Here is an 18,071-nt window from a genome sequence, read left to right as displayed (position 1 = left end):
CTTGCTTTAAATGTTCAGAGACGTAAAATAGTGCCCTTAACAAAATGAAAAAAAAAACATAGTATCTTATGACTAAAATCTCAATGAGTCACTGTTGGAATTAGCCAACTCATACAAATACCTGGGTGTAACGCTTTGTAGGTATATGAACTGGAAAGATCACATAGGCCCAGTCGTGCGTAAAGCAGGTGGTAGACTTTGGTTTATTAGTAGAATATTGGGCAGGTGCAATAGGTCTGCGAAGGTGATTGCTTACAGATCACTCATGTGACCATTCTAGAATATTGCTCAAATATGTAGGACTAACAGCGGATCTTTAACGTTTACAGAGTAGGGCAGCACAAATGGTCACAGGCATGTTTGACCTTTGGGGGAGTATCACAGGGATGGTGAAGAAACTGAGCTGGCAGGCTGTTGAAGATTGACGTAAACTGTCTTAAGAAAGTCTACAAACAAAGTTTCAAGAACTGGCTTTAGTACCCTACAAATATACTTACAAACCCCTAAATATCACTCCATAGATATTGCAAGGATGAGATTAATTACAGCATCCACAGAGGCATTGAAATAATCTTTCTTCCCTGCTCCATACATGTGAATGGAACAGGAAGAAGCCCTAAAAGCTGGTGCAATGGGATGACATACACTCTGCCATGCACTTCACAGTGGTTTACAGAGTATAGATATAGATGTGTGTGGTAGGATTAAGATCAGTTGTATCCTGACATGATGTAAGTGGCGTAACTTCGACTTTATCTTTGCTGTGTACACAAAAGTTTTATTTAGTCACTTTCTTTGTCTGTGCTGTTTGAGTTAAAGTTATACGTGTAAAAAAGATCTGTGGATGAGCTCTAAACTAGAAGACAAATCTGGAAATATAATTTTAAAAATTGTTAAATTTTATTGTGTATTAATAATGTCTATTTTCTTACAGTTCAAGTATGCAAAGATTTCATCTGCGGTGAATGGAAATGTGAAGAAGGGAGTCATCTTCTCAACATATTCAGCACTTATAGGTGAATCATCTCAGTCTGGTGGAAAATATAAAACTAGATTGAAGCAGTTGTTGCAATGGTGTGGCGATGACTTTGATGGGCCAGTGGTGTTCGATGAGTGCCATCGTGCCAAGAATTTGTGTCCTGTTGGTTCCTCGAAACCAACCAAGACTGGCCTTACGGTATGTCTCTACTATCTGCTTTTTGCCTCACAGAAGGCTAAACAAATGCACATACTCAATATACTAATTGAATGAAAAGAATATTTCAGTAGACAAAGGAATTTGTTGCATGCTTTATGAACATTTCTTGTAATGTATTCAATGTGTATTAGAATGATCACAACAGAAATACAGTTCATTTATGTTACAATTTCCCACCAAGTTCTAGACTGCTTCTTTTACTTTAACATTAATATTATTGTTATTGATGACATAGATTTTTAATATTTGTCATTGCCTATGTTATTGACACTCCAATGCCAATACAAAGTTTTGTGTGGGGTGTGGACACTCTCCTTTAAACCAATAACATTTTGGGCTTTTAAAGCAAACATTTTAATAATTTGGAAATACTGACATGCATAAAGCATCCTATTCTCAGGTTGGATACCAAAGTTGTTCTGTTAACAGAGACAGGCTTGTCATTTGCACTTCAACTGCTTTCATACCTGGATCAGTTGCTTTTCTTGTTCCCAGTATACTATTCAGTAACAGAAGATACTTTTCATCTACTGGCATTGTTCCTGGGTTAGTGCAAAATTGTAATACAAATTTTCTCTTGTCATTAGTTTGAGTATGTTAAAATATTTGAATATTCATTCTTATCACTTGATGTAAAAATAAAGCCTAATGGGCACCAATGGATTAAGTAGTTACTGTTATATTTTAAACAGTTAGTCATATTCCAGAATTAGATTTTCACTCTGCAGTGGAGTGTGCACTGATATGAAACTTCCTGGCAGATTAAAACTGTGTGTCGGACCGAGACTTGAACTCGGGACCTTTGCCTTTTGCGGGCAAGTGCTCTATCATCTGAGCTACCCAAACATGACTCACACCCCATCCTTACAGCTTTACTTCTGCCAGTACCTTGTCTCCTACCTTCCAAACTACACAGCTCCTATCCTGCGAACCTTGCAGAACTAGCAATCTTGAAAGAAAGGATATTGTGGAGACATGGCTTAGCCAGATGTTTCCAGAATGAGATTTTCACTCTGCAGTGTTGATATTAAACTTTCTGGCAGATTAAAACTGTGTGCCGGACCGAGACTCGAACTCGGGACCTTTGCCTTTCACGGGCAAGTGCTCTACCGCTGAGCTACCCAAGCACGACTCACACCTCGTCCTCACAGCTTTACTTCTGCCAGTACCTCATCTCCTACATTCCACACTTCACAGAAGACGAAGTATTTGCAGAAGTAAAGCTGTGAGGACGGTGCGTGAGTTGTGCTCGGGTAGCTCAGACAGTAGAGCCCTTGTCCGCAAAAGGCGGAAGTCCCAGGTTCGAGTCTTAGTCCGACACACCGTTTTAATCTGCCAGGAAGTTTCAGTTAATCATATTGTTGCTAATTATAACTTATATTGCAAGACAAAGGTTCTCCATAAATTACACAATGCATTTTTGTCTGAAATTTCATAGTCAAAAGAAGATTGGGAAATGGACAAACGGGGTATCACTTCGAACAGTGTGGATCTAATTCCGAAAAAAAAGGGGTTTATTTGATTGAAAGTAATTGGAGTTTTTAAGAAAAATCTAGCAAATAAATATCCTCTAGGACATCTCACTTGCTTTTCTAATATATATAGTTGTAATAATAATAGAATACTGATTATTGTTGTAATATATTGTACTTCTAGCTTTCTGAACAAAACACGAGAGTAAAAAATAAAAAGAATAGAAAAAATGTCAAATGTTTTGTGTAATGACTTGCCTAAAAGTCAGAAATAAAATAGAGTAGAGAAATATTTGACGTGCCTTTGAATGAAGTACAGAATTTAAAGCTCAGTTTTTAACTTATAATCAAGAAAGAGGAGAGTTGTCTGGCTGATTTAGTATACCGTGCAGGCTGCTTTGGTGTGGTCTTTACAGATTTCTATCACCTGTGCTCGAAGGTGTAAAAAAGCTCCAAAAATTTTTGAATAGAGAATCCTTAAACTATCAGGAAAGAGAATGTGTATGGCACAAGAAGTAACATATCTGTGCAAGTGCTGTCGCCACCATTGTTCTTATCCACTCCCTTTTCCCAGTAAAAAAAGAATATAAAAATTATAATAAATTGTAACCATAAATCAGAGTGCAGTTAGTTGAAGAATTTTACTTAGTACTCTTTCTACATGGCTAGTGTAGGAGCCTTCCATCTGCTACAGTTTCTTGTTTACGAGTTTTAGTATTTAAGTACTTGATTTTTGCAAAGCAACGTGAACCATGGTTTTCCCTCAGTGTTGGAAGGGCTGTTCATAAAAATTTATGTTTCCTTTTCCGCTCTACTGAGATTTACACTTTGTTGTATTCTTCTCCTTTTGCTTTAGTTGCATACAGTCCCCCCCATGAACCATGGACCTTGCCGTTGGTGGGGAGGCTTGCGTGCCTCAGCGATACAGATCACCGTACCGTAGGTGCAACCACAATGGAGGGGTATCTGTTGAGAGGCCAGACAAATGTGTGGTTCCTGAAGAGGGGCAGCAGCCTTTTCAGTAGTTGCAAGGGCAACAGTCTGGATGATTGACTGATCTGGCCTTGTAACAATAACCAAAACGGCCTTGCTGTGCTGGTACTGCGAACGGCTGAAAGCAAGGGGAAACTACAGCCGTAATTTTTCCCGAGGGCATGCAGCTTTACTATATGATTAAAGGATGATGGCGTCCTCTTGGGTAAAATATTCCGGAGGTAAAATAGTCCTCCATTCGGATCTCCGGGCAGGAACTACTCAAGATAACGTCATTATCAGGAGAAAGAAAACTGGCATTCTACGGATCGGAGCGTGGAATGTCAGATCCCTTAATCGGGCAGGTAGGTTAGAAAATTTAAAAAGGGAAATGGATAGGTTGAAGTTAGATATAGTGGGAATTAGTGAAGTTCGGTGGCCGGAGGAACAAGACTTCTGGTCAGGTGACTACAGAGTTATAAACACAAAATCAAATAGGGGTAATACAGGAGTAGGTTTAATAATGAATAGGAAAATAGGAATGCGGGTAAGCTACTACAAACAGCATAGTGAACGCATTATTGTGGCCAAGATAGATACGAAGCCCACACCTACTACAGTAGTACAAGTTTATACGCCAACTGGCTCTGCAGATGACGAAGAAATTGAAGAAATGTATGATGAAATAAAAGAAATTATTCAGATTGTGAAGGGAGACGAAAATTTAATAGTCATGGGTGACTGGAATTCGAGTGTAGGAAAAGGGAGAGAAGGAAACATAGTAGGTGAATATGGATTGGGGCTAAGAAATGAAAGAGGAAGCCGCCTGGTAGAATTTTGCACAGAGCACAACATAATCATAGCTAACACTTGGTTTAAGGATCATGAAAGAAGGTTGTATACATGGAAGAACCCTGGAGATACTAGAAGGTATCAGATAGATTATATAATGGTAAGACAGAGATTTAGGAACCAGGTTTTAAATTGTAAGACATTTCCAGGGGCAGATGTGGACTCTGACCACAATCTATTGGTTATGACCTGTAGATTAAAACTGAAGAAACTGCAAAAAGGTGGGAATTTAAGGAGATGGGACCCGGATAAACTGAAAGAACCACAGGTTGTACAGAGTTTCAGGGAGAGCATAAGGGAACAATTGACAGGAATGGAGGAAAGAAATACAGTAGAAGAAGAATTGGTAGCTTTGAGGGATGAAGTAGCGAAGGCAGCAGAGGATCAAGTAGGTAAAAAGACGAGGGCTAGTAGAAATCCTTGGGTAACAGAAGAAATATTGAATTTAATTTATGAAAGGAGAAAATATAAAAATGCAGTAAATGTAGCAGGCAAAAAGGAATACAAACGTCTCAGAAATGAGATCGACAGGAAGTGCAGAATGGCTAAGCGGGGATGGCTAGAGGACAAATGTAAGGATGTAGAGGCCTATCTCACTAGGGGTAAGATAGACACTGCCTACAGGAAAATTAAAGAGACCTTCGGAGATAAGAGAACGACTTGTATGAATATCAAGAGCTCAGATGGAAACCCAGTTCTAAGCAAAGAAGGGAAAGCAGAAAGGTGGAAGGAGTATATAGAGGGTCTATACAAGGGCGATGTACTTGAGGACAATATTATGGAAATGCAAGAGGATGTAGATGAAGATGAAATGGGAGATATGATACTGCGTGAAGAGTTTGACAGAGCACTGAAAGACCTGAGTCGAAACAAGGCCCCCGGAGTAGACAACATTCCATTGGAAGTCACAGCTGCAAAATACTAACACGAATTCTTTACAGACGAATGGAAAAACTAGTAGAAGCCAACCTCGGGGAAGATCAGTTTGGATTCCGTAGAAACACATAAGACAATACTGACCCTATGACTTATCTTAGAAGATAAAGGAAAGGCAAACCTACATTTCTAGCATTTGTAGACTTAGAGAAAGCTTTTGACAATATTGACTGGAATACTCTCTTTCAAATTCTAAAGGTGGCAGGGGTAAAATACAGGGAGCAAAAGGTTATTTACAATTTGTACAGAAACCAGATGGCAGTTATAAGAGTCGAGGGACATGAAAGGGAAGCAGTGGTTGGGAAGGGAGTAAGACAGGGTTGTAGCCTCTCCCCGATGTTGTTCAATCTGTATATTGAGCAAGCAGTAAAGGAAACAAAAGAAAAATTCGTAGTAGGTATTAAAATTCATGGAGAAGAAATAAAAACTTTGAGGTTCGCCGATGACATTGTAATTCTGTCAGAGACAGCAAAGGACTTGGAAGAGCAGTTGAACGGAATGGACAGTGTCTTGAAAGGAGGATATAAGATGAACATCAACAAAAGCAAAACAAGGATAATGGAATGTAGTCTAATTAAGTCGGGTGATGCTGAGGGAATTAGATTAGGAAATGAGACACTTAAAGTAGTAAGGGAGTTTTGCTATTTGGGGAGCAAAATAACTGATGATGGTCGAAGTAGAGAGGATATAAAATGTAGACTGGCAATGGCAAGGAAAGCGTTTCTGAAGAAGAGAAATTTGTTAACATCCAGTATTGATTTAAGTGTCAGGAAGTCATTTCTAAAGTATTCGTATGGAGTGTAGCCATGTATGGAAGTGAAGCATGGACAATAAATAGTTTGGACAAGAAGAGAATAGAAGCTTTCGAAATGTGGTGCTACAGAAGAATGCTGAAGATTAGATGGGTAGATCATATAACTAATGAGGAAGTATTGAATAGGATTGGGGAGAAGAGAAGTTTGTGGCACAACTTGACCAGAAGAAGGGATCGGTTGGTAGGACATGTTCTGAGGCATCAAGGGATCACCAATTTAGTATTGGAGGGCAGCGTGGAGGGTAAAAATCGTAGAGGGAGACCAAGAGATGAATACACTAAGCAGATTCAGAAGGATGTAGGTTGCAGTAGGTACTGGGAGATGAAAAAGCTTGCACAGGATAGAGTAGCATGGAGAGCTGCATCAAACCAGTCTCAGGACTGAAGACCACAACAACAACAACAACAACAACAGCATACAGTGTGAATCTACCATAAATGCTGATAGCATAAGAGAAAAGTATAATGAGGAATGGAGTAGGAGAGTGACAGAACCCAACATTGTTCAACATCTGTTGGAATACATGATGTACTAAGGTGCGAGGCATAACTAAAAAATAAAATATTAATGAGCCCCAAGGAGAGAAGAAATGGGAGGAGAGGACGTTAGTGAAATGGAAGTGAGTCCAAGAGTGTAACAGGTTGAGGCATTTTAAGATGGAGAGTGAGTTATGATGCCCGCAATTCACGGAAACTAATGCAGAGTAGGAAGATCCAGATGCCTTGTGTAGTGTAGCAGGTACTCAGGTCTATTGAGTCAAGCCACAGAACCAGCTCTGCGATTGAGTACTGCACATCCGAAAGGTACACAGTTCTTCTGTGTTCGTTCATGTATTCTGCAAGTTTGGCGGCAGCATCATTATCTAGAAAGCTGTGCAGTGAACTTGTCGGCTACTAAATGATTTGAGTAATTTCTTGTATTGCTCTGCCTTCAATTGGCATTGGTAAGGCTTGAGAAGGGCCTCTGCCATCTGTTTAAATAAAACAGTTTAAGTTGTTGATGTTCGTGCACTTCCTTAATGTAGCAAATAATTACGCATTTTTTAATATGCTGCAGGACACTGCTTCAATGTAGAAATTAAAATAGTCATCTTTTCTGTATACATTTGTGGCAGTCGTTGTCTTCAAGGAGATTCTCGAGGTCCTCTGGTCATTTTAATAGCGAATAAGAAAACTAATAGCTGATCATTTTCAGAAATATTGATTTGCGTAGATCAATACAGTTTGAACAGTATTCCTACTTCCGCTATAAGCCAAAACCTTTTTCCAAAGCTCTCCAATTGAGACACAAATGCATAATAAAGAGGCTGTGACCACAGCACAATGTAACATACGTTACTGTATTATTCTGACTGAGATAACTTTGGTGCCAGGTGCTGGTATTTATAATAAATTGAATCATCAATTGTTGAAACCAAATTAAGCCATTTTTTTACACTTTACAGGATAAACAAAAAACTGAATACTGCCACATGTATTATTGCTACATTACTGGAATTTTTCAGAACTGTGACTTCATTCTGATTCTATTGAGAGAAAAATAATTAACTTAGAGTACGCCATTTCGATATTTAATGATTTGAAAGTTTTGTGACTTAATAAATGAAAAGCACCAGTTTGCTTATTTGGTTTCAACAATTTACAAACATATTTTTTGCTTTTTTAGGATTTAATTGTATGAACACTTCATATTACATTAGCATGGTCTGACTAACTAGAAAAAACTAAATTATTTTAGCAGCAATAATGATTTAGTGCACGTTAGTCAACCACTGGCCAAGAAAGCACTTTTTCGTAGAGTGATCTCTTTGCAGCAGGCATGTATTCAATGACTTTCTTCATATCTGCCGTCTTCATTCTGGAAATAAGTACTTGGTATGCTGGGTAGGCCATTGGAATGCTGTCCATTAATTCTAGAAAGATGTGCTCATGTCTTTTTCTTAAGTGACAAAGACTTTATATCGTCATGAATGAGTGCAAGGGTATTGTTGTGTCTTCTTCTTGTTTGGGTTTTTCCCACGTTTTTCAACAGACGTGATTCCCTTAAGTAGCAGTTTACAGATTCGAAATGTGTGCGAATTTGTCACTGCACCTATATTCAGGAAAGCTTTCTTGCAAATATTTTTGCTTTCAATTCCAATCATTATATGGTAAAGGAATGTTGCATCCCTACAGTTTTCACAACATTCTGTATCAGTTTTCTGAGGACGCCTCTGCTTTACTCCCTTTGCTCCAATAAGGTGCTGCAGATGTAAGTCTGGGCGTCATTGGTAGTAAGATCAAGAAATTTTGCCAAAATATTATTATGTTTCATTACGTCAATGGAGTCATAACATTTCATTCTGCAGCTGAAAGGAAATTAATAATATGTGATTGGTATTTCTGGAAATATGGATATTATTTACGTTTATACAGTTTCCTACAGTTGTTCCAAGGAAGATTGATATTTAACTGCAAGATTCTCTAACTGCTTTCCCTGGAACATAATCACCTCTGTAATTTCCATAAGACAGGCCTTTGGTGTGAGCTGTCTTTACCTTACTTCTATCATAATCTGCACTACTATTCTTCCTTTCTGGAGCCATAGTAATACAACCAACTGCCGCTCAGTGAACATTAACAGTGACTGTTAGTGGCACAACAAAGGAAGTGGATAATTTTATCAAAGATGTGTAGTATTAGAGAAAAACAGATTTTGCCTGGTAATGAGCAGCATCTGCTGAAACGAAATAAGTCAGTGACTTATTTGGTTTCAAGAACAAACAGCATGAAGTGCACCACACACCACGTTTTCTACCATTTGTAGGAGCATGATGTGCTTCATTTCAACACCAAATGATAGATTATATCTTAAAAGTACTATTCCATGAAAAAAATTAAAACTGAAAATTTTGACTTATTTGTTTCGACAATTTGCGATTCAATTGTGTTTGCTAGAACATACTAGGACAATGCTATCAAATTAATTTACTTATTTAACTCCTGATAATTACAAACAGTGAAAAGGTATAAACAAAGAGCACTATTGATTTTTAAAAAGCCTGCAAACCATACTTGTGAGGGTAAAAAGTTTAAATAATACCAAAATAACAATAAAAATCCAGGGTGGAATAATGACAAAATAATGAAAAGGATAGGTTGTTACTCACCATATAGCATAGATGTTGGGTTGCAGATAGACAGGGGCGGTGGCAAGGGGGGGGCTATAGGCCGGTCGTCTCCCCCCCCTCCCAATGGAGTATCATATTTCATTGGATAAAATGACTTCAAAAATCAGCGAATATATTACTCCAACAGATTCAATCTTTTTTTTTTTTTAATAATTATGTAGCGATATAGGTTACAATGTATTTCAAACACATTTTAACAAAAGTATAAGAGTGAAAAGTAGCTTACTATCTAAACCAAGAAATATCATTTAACTTAAAACAGACGTCTTATTATTTATTAAAACACATTTTGTACCCTGAACTCCAAAATAGTTATCAAAAACTTCTTTAAGCAACAGTAAATTTTACCAATTTTTGTTGTGCCTATCTGCGACTAGGGAATAATAAAATACTGCTGGATACACAGTGGAACATATTGAGAAATTCGTATGTACACATCGTTTCTTGGAAGTGAAACATTATTAAATTGAAAGTAAATATGATGTCTTTGGCGTGCTACTGTTCTTCAAAATAAATTTATATTCTTGAACTGTTTTATTGTGTAATGAAGGGGATGGCTGTTATCCTGTGACTTTGTTCGGTTGTCAAACGTCATAAACAAACATGAAATTTGCATAGCCTGGTTGTGGTCTTTTAGAGGCTGGAGTTAGTAAGAGTGAAAAATTTCTGTAGGGATGTTGCCCGTGGGGGAATGGGGGGGGGGGGGGGGGGTGAGGAAGACAAAAGCTGGAGGAATTATTCACCATGAGGCCAGGACACGAAAATATCATCATTTAACCTGTACAAAGTAAGTAGTGCAGCTGCTGTGTGTTGAAGAATGCCTGTTCTTTGTGTGGCCCAGGATAAGTTTGTTACAGAGCAGTATCACCTGGGTTTCTGTAGCTGCTTTCTGATTTATTGATGGGTCTGGCTCTCGGAGATGAGTAAGTTATGGATGGAGATGAAATTGGCTAGTGTGATAATGATCAAAGTTTTGAATATAATAGAGGGAAACATTCCACGTGGGAAAAATATATCTAAAAAGAAAGGTGATGAAACTTACCAAACAAAAGTGCTGGCAGGTCGATAGACACACAAACAAACACAAACATACACACAAAATTCTAGCTTTTGCAACCAATGGTTGCCTCGTCAGGAAAGAGGGAAGGAGAAGGAAAGACAAAAGGATATGGGTTTTAAGGGAGAGGGTAAGGAGTCATTCCAATCCCGGGAGCGGAAAGACTTACCTTAGGGGGAAAAAAGGACAGGTATACACTCGCACACACACACATATCCGTGTATGTGTGGATGGATATGTGTGTGTGTGCGAGTGTATACCTGTCCTTTTTTCCCCCTAAGGTAAGTCTTTCCGCTCCCGGGATTGGAATGACTCCTTACCCTCTCCCTTAAAACCCATATCCTTTTGTCTTTCCTTCTCCTTCCCTCTTTCCTGACGAGGCAACCATTGGTTGCGAAAGCTAGAATTTTGTGTGTATGTTTGTGTTTGTTTGTGTGTCTATCGACCTGCCAGCGCTTTTGTTTGGTAAGTTTCATCACCTTTCTTTTTAGATATATGATCAAAGTTTTTGAATCATAATTGGTAGGCTTCAAAGCGTATTTATTTTAGGTACTAGGTATGTGGATCAAGAGAACCGAAAGAGTGTATGAAGCAGTTGCGATAGTTTGTATGGGGTCGAAGGGACTTTTTTTATTTTGTGCAGCTCAGTTTAGATGGAAGGAACAGTGACTGTGTGATATCTATACAGCATTATTGGCTGGGAGTTCCATGGTGGGGAGTCGGGCCGCCTGTTTAGTGTCCTTTATCTGACTTCGGTGACTTGCACATTGATGTCAGTGATGAAATGGTGACAAAGTCACACACACACACACACACACACACACACACACACACACACACACAGACAGAGTCCTGAGCAGAGAGAATCCCCTATCCTGCCAGAAATTGGACCTGGAACCCCACGATCGAGAGTTGACACCGCTGACCACTAGTTCAAGAGCAGCTGACTACGGCGCGGTGCCCAGTAGCTGACGCAGCTTCCGGATCATGTGCTCACTTCCCTCAGTTATCTCTGGAGAAGAACCTTTGCTTGCAGGGGGGTGCCTTCGGAATGCCAATCATGTGGGACTCAGCTGGCTTAAGGTTTGAGGTTTTGGAGGGAATACTGAAAGTACTGAATTTCTGGAACCCCTGTGAAGGAACAGTTTCCCATGAACACTGTAAATGTGACTGAAGAAAGCAAATAAGACAGCTAAAATACTGAAGATTGCTGAATAAAAAAGTATGATCGTCCTTTGGTGTGTAGCATTAGTTTTCTTTATCTTTTTAGCAACATTTTTTCTTGTTAGTTAACGACAAAAAAGATAGCTATAGTTTGTTGTCAGCTATCTTTTTGTTGTAGTCTTTGTTGAATTATTGTTGCCTTACTTATTATTTTTTATTTAATTTTTTTAAAACGAGTGTTGCTGTTACATATTGTTAAACTAAAGATATGTGTATGCTTATTATATTATGTAGATTCATATATATGCTGGACGCACTAAACTGAATGAGCTGAGTGGAAGATGACATACTCCCTCAGATAGAAAAGTTAAGTTTTTATGAGGATGCTTTCTGAAATTTGAGTGATACGTCAGTAGCAATGTGTTTTGTATCAAATTGGTGCGAGTGAGAAACTTATACATACTGAAAAATTGTACTGGACTCCAAACAGTTCTGATGTAATTGTATGTAGTCTGTATTTTTTGTGGCAGTTGCATACTTCTTAACTTCAGCTCAAGTAACGGTTGTCTGGTCACTGTTACTTTGGATGTGATACATTGAAACTGCGGGAATGTGATGGTCAATGATTAGGGAGGAGTGTGAGTATATGACACAACTACACAGTTTTGATCTAATTCGCTGCTATATATCGATGAACATCGTCAGAGAGAACCGTTTTCTTCAGGTGTACGGGAACAGGTAATAAGCAATGTCTGCCTGCAGTACCGTGGAATGATAATAAGGGAGCAATGATGTTCAGGGGTAAATGAAAATAATTTCAGCATGTAGGGTGAAATTGGGCCTTTGGTGAAAAGTGTTAGAAATACTTTGACAGACTAAGAATACAGAGAGCTTGTAAGAGAATGTATGAAAGTTACCAAAATGCTCAATCAAAAAGCATCGCAGGTACCTATGGAGATGATTTAGTTGCAGAATATGAATATACACATTGATAATATTTCTTCAAATATATGTAACAAATTTTGCATACATGAAGCATGCTGTTAGTGTGGCTTTTCACTATACACTGTTTTTCATTATGGGACAGTTACAATTTCCAGAAAAGTTGAAAGCTTTCAGCATGAGTAGCCCAGTTGCATTATTTATTTTGTTGAAGCCAGAAGAAATATGGCAACATTTGTCTTCCTTTTGATTTGCTCAGAAGATTACTTTTGTAGTAACTACTCCTTAATATTACTTTTTACAGGTCCTGGAGCTGCAAAATAAACTTCCAAAAGCACGTGTAGTGTACGCATCTGCTACTGGAGCATCTGAACCTCGGAACATGGCGTATATGACACGTTTAGGTATCTGGGGGGAGGGCACGCCCTTCAATGAGTTTAATGACTTTATCTCAGCAGTTGAAAAGCGGTAAGAGAAAGTTATAGTGTCATAAGTTTAATGTAAGTACTTTGTAACTCATTAACCCACAACACATTCTTCAAGAAATACATTTGAATAACGTAAAACTTTGTACGTACTGGGTGTAGTTTTTCACTCCTCTGTCATTATCCTCAAGAAAGACAGTTTGCGTTAATGTATTTGGGAATTTTCAGAGTAAAACAGAAAAGAGCAAAGTATGATTCTTTCAGGAGTTGTAGTTTTCGAGATGGTTGAGCTAATATTATATTAATGCCTGAGTACTCTGTGTAAATGTTTTGCCCGGGTGGAAATGTTGAGATAAGAGGGAAAGCTCTCCCAGAAAACTGCACATATTGTTAGCCTGTTTCTCCTACTAAAAATAGTCTTTGAAGACTTTTTGTGAGATTTCTAGCAGTTGGTAGCTGACAGAAGCTCACTATAGAATATTGATAACCTGTGCAAAAGCAGTACAAAAAATAAAACTATAATTTAGAAGTGAATATTGCATTTATTGACACCTGCCCCTCTGAGGAAGAAATTGACTGTGCAAGTTATTTTACGACACACTCAGCGCAAATGTACCATATACTAACGTATTTTTGAATCTGTTATGTTTCAGGCCATTGGCTATATTTAGTAGCAATGATGTTAGGGAAATGCAGGTGATTGTCAGCAATTCAAACACACTGGATGTAAACTGCCCTTGTATACTACTATGTTTCGTCAGTGTATTCACTCAAGTGTACTGCAATCAGTTGAGTGCGAGCAGTTTGCTGCATCAGATACACAGGCAACTTTGTATCTAAACCAATGTGCACCACTGTGTCCTATATATGCAGGGAACTACAGTATATGTAATGCTTGTTCTGAAAAGGATGAATGACTCAAATCAAACATAATTATTTTTTTAATTATGGTAGTTTCATGGTCCCTTGTCAGTTTCTCTCACTGCAACATAACTTATCCTACTTATTCACATAAATCAGTTTTTCTTTCAACTATTTCATGATCCAAATATTTCAATCATTTAACTATCTCACCTGAAATTGTTCAAGACTACTTCTGATGTTTGACTGTTAGACACAATCGCCCAAGAGATCAGTTTTGCCACATGCTGCTAATTGATGCTATACATGTATCACTCTGCAATCTTCAAACTGCTGAAAATTCACAATTATACATAATTTTTCATCACAAAATTACTTCTCACATATATTCTGCAAGGGTCACCTTTTCCTGGGGTGGAAACCTCTGTCACAGTGAAGGATGTGGAACCCGTGTGATGTCACCAGATGCAATAAAAAGTGATTCGTATTACTTCATTTATTTCACTGAATACATCTCATCTCTGTAACTTCAGCGGCAGCTGGCGACTTAGCGAGCCAATGAGGAATCTGCTGAACCCGGCAGCTGGCTCCGATAGCCATATCTCACTGCCATCAGCCTTATGCTCGTATTGGTGCCTTCTAGTAAGTGGGTTGCCACCCACAGTGTGGAAGATGTGCCCCTTTGGAAGCTCTGCCTGGAAGTGGCGATGACTGCAGTGCGTGTGCGTTGCAACTCGCGTGCCTTTCTGGGAGCACTCTGTCCCTCCCGAGTCACTGCCTGTGTTGTCCCATCAGATCGACCTCGATGTCAGATGTCTTGTCGAATGTCGATCCTGCCCCTCTGGTCTGGTAGGCCATCTGACCGAGCGATGCTGGAATTTAGAGCAGTTTGTGCCCCAGGCTGGTATGGTGTTGGTAGGTCACCGGACTATCTGTTTGTGACAAGAGATACTATAGGCCAGCTTCTATCAACTGTAGTTACGGATGGGTGGTCATCTCGTAAGGTGGCAGGAGTAAGGAACTATCTCGTACACGAGATGTTACAACATAATAATCAGAGAATTGAGTGTGAACTACACAGACACCATTGATCCTACTTGTAGACTGACTTTAACCTTGTGAGGTGAAGTACTTATGGCGTCAAGGAGGGTCTCTACTTTTTGTCATCATTCGTCGTGACTGAATTGGTTTTGCTCTTCACGAGTTGTTTTAACAGTCTTCCTTTCAGCTACATTTGCTTAACCAATTCGGGTCATCCTCCTTAGTGCTTCTTAAATAGTATTATGAGAATAACAGAGCTGGTTGTTCTGCCCTCATGTAACACTTTTCTGCTGAGCTTGCTTGGACTCGCACACGGAAATGTTGATGTCGCAGTCTTAGTGACCGACTAACCGTGTCAAAATGTTTATGCCTAGCGGCTGGTTCATGTCGACACTTCCATGTGCTGGAGCAGTGCCATTCTGTTCAGACTTAGAAACTTGACTCTCATGTTTCCTTATTTTCTTGACGTGTAATAGTTCGATCTTTAGCACGGCTCAAATACTTCACTTTACCACTTTCCAACTCATTATACTAAAGATTAACCTTTTGTGTGCCCTTCTGGCCCGCAGCCCAACCGTCACGCTCGACCACTGACTGTCGACTGACTGACTACGGCACCTCAAAAGGGCCAATGGTCTGTCCGAGACCCCCCCCCCTCTCTGTCCCCTTCCCTCTTCCATCCCTGTTGGCGCATAACTATAAGTTCAGGAACATTCTCAAACACAAATGACATTGTACCCTACTGAAACAAGATGCTAATATTGATCTTTTAGTAAAGATACTAATAATCCAGGACAGGGAGGACAGATTTAGATTTCAACTAACAGTGCAGCTATCATGAGTGCATTGCAGGTAGTCGTGTAGCCTCAGCATTATTATAACGGCGTATATTACATATTGATTGATGCTTGTACATGACAAAGTTATATTGTAATGTGTGCTGTTAATTATGCTGAGTCTTTTTATCTACCTACAATGTACTGATGGTAGCTGCGCTCTCTGCTGAAATATAAATCTGCAATAAGATACAGATGATAATCCAACCAGTACTGACCTTCCTTTTTCTCCGGCACAGGCCACAATTATTCCCATGGAACCAAACTTCATCGTATTAATAATGGTACTCTTAGATATACCAAACGTTTGAGAGTAATGTGAATGTTTCATGGTGCTACTACGTAGGGTGACATTTTTCCCATTGTAGGTTTGGTATCAGAATTTGCTCTGAAACTATTTTAGTGTATTAGATTTCTAACTCTTCCATATTCGTCTATTGTTTTCATTGGTTGTAGAATGGTGTCTGTGTGGAATATATACTGATAGTTTCAATTGTCTTTCACCGTGCTTGTGTAATTTTGGTCATAAATTCTCTCATGCTTAAGTACTGCATTAATACAGGTTCCAGTGACAACAGTTATGTGAGAGGCAAATTTTTGTACAAATAATTAATTTTCTTGCTCACCTGTAATCAGAAGAAATTGATTATTATTTTAATATAATGTAATTAGATAAATAAAATATTTACTCACCCACCGGCAGCAGGAGAACACTTGAAAAAGATTTTACTTATGCAAGTTTTCGGAGCCAGTGGCACCTTCTTGTGGCAGGAGGTTTGAAGGGGAAGGAAGAAGGGTGAAGGAAAAGACTGGAGAGTTTTAGGAAAAGAGTTAGAGTTCAGAAAAGTCACCCAGAACCCCGAGCAGGGGATACCTACTAGACGGAATGAGAAGGAAAGACCATACCCCTTTTCCTAAACCTCACTAGTCCTTTTCCTTCTTATAGCCTTGCTTCTGGATTTCATTTTTATCAGTTGATTAGATTGTATGTGCAACAGTTGTGATGCTTCTGTATGTGTTCAAGTTTCAGAAATAGGATTGGTTTTGTTAGAGCATAACCATATAGTTAACTGATGTTTGCTTTGAGACAAAGTGTATTGCAGTTGAAAATTGTAGATGTAAGTTAGAACAGCTTCCTGCAATTACCATCAGTAGCACATTTTGGAAGAAAAACTTTACAGAATGTGGTGAATTGCATATGTGTAATGGAGCAATTTTAAATTAAATTCTTACTTTTACATAGTTTGGAAGATCTGACAGTAACTTTGAGGCTAAAAAGAGAGACCGAAGAAGCTGTGGACGAGAAGGAAAAATACAGGAAGAAACTTTACTTTTGAAAGTTGTAGAATCACACTGAGATTAGCTTTATTTGAAGCCAAAAGGTTCTTATTGTCACCTGGCACAAAAATGGAAAAAATGACATACGGAAGAAATAGGGAAACAGAAATCTCAACAGTGATTGTTAAAGTTTGCGTAAATGTTTACAGTTATTCAAATTGTCTTGTTCCTGTTTTGTGTTTCACTCTTTTAGTCTCAGTTTCTGATGTATCAGAGTGTAGATGTTAAATTGACTCATTTAATTGCCGAAGCCATTGTTTTTCTGTATGTTGACAATAGTTCTATGAAAGAGTTAAAGGTTTTTTTTTTTTTCCTTCTTTTTCAGAGGAGTTGGTGCTATGGAAATTGTGGCAATGGATATGAAATTACGAGGAATGTATATTGCACGGCAGCTCAGTTTCCACGGTGTTTCATTCAAAGTAGATGAAGTTTCCTTATCAGATGAATTTATCAGAGTTTATGATGCATCTGTAAAGTTGGTGAGCCACTCCTTGTTATCCAGTAATAATTGGAAATGATACGTAATAAAACCTGCATGCACCACCTTCAAGAGCACCAGAACATTAAACCAGTAGGCTTGGGAAAATTGTAGGTTCTGATCTTTATACAGTTTCCCTCACTTTATAGAGAGCTCCTTGCTCTTTCAACTGAGAATGTAAGTTGTGTGGTTGTTAATAGTGGTAACTTTGTGACTGGTATAGTTGTTAAGAATACCACTCAGATACCTGCTAACTACATTTATGAATTGGTTTGAAATGTGGAGGCAATAGTGCAGGTGTCTAGCTTCTATAACATTGCTTCAGAATTCAGTAAACTCTTTTACATACCAGCACATGGAGGGTAATATATGATTTTCATACTGTAGTAACAAAGTAGCCATATTCTCAGTCAGCAAATTGTTGCCACTGCCCCTGAAACTAGGTCATCTGACACTGAAGACACACAGCTTGTGTAACTCGTACACATGCAGCTGTGACTCGAAATCTGCTGACA

At 38.7% G+C, this 18,071-nt stretch overlaps 1 protein-coding gene across 2 annotated transcripts in view; it reads left to right on the top strand.

Moving 5' to 3' along the window:
- Positions 1 to 18,071, top strand: part of LOC124545981 (protein strawberry notch) — a 265,254-nt gene that overhangs the window by 96,710 nt on the left and 150,473 nt on the right. For both annotated transcript variants that reach the window (XM_047124945.1, XM_047124946.1), the window contains 3 exons: positions 935 to 1,177; positions 12,882 to 13,045; positions 17,404 to 17,557. In XM_047124945.1, the coding sequence (XP_046980901.1) occupies positions 935 to 1,177; positions 12,882 to 13,045; positions 17,404 to 17,557 (561 nt within the window). The remainder of the gene's footprint in view (positions 1 to 934; positions 1,178 to 12,881; positions 13,046 to 17,403; positions 17,558 to 18,071) is intronic.

Source organism: Schistocerca americana, chromosome 8 (genome assembly GCF_021461395.2).
Source record: "Schistocerca americana isolate TAMUIC-IGC-003095 chromosome 8, iqSchAmer2.1, whole genome shotgun sequence".
NCBI lineage: Eukaryota > Metazoa > Arthropoda > Insecta > Orthoptera > Acrididae > Schistocerca > Schistocerca americana.
This window is presented reverse-complemented; position numbering and strand designations above follow the sequence as displayed.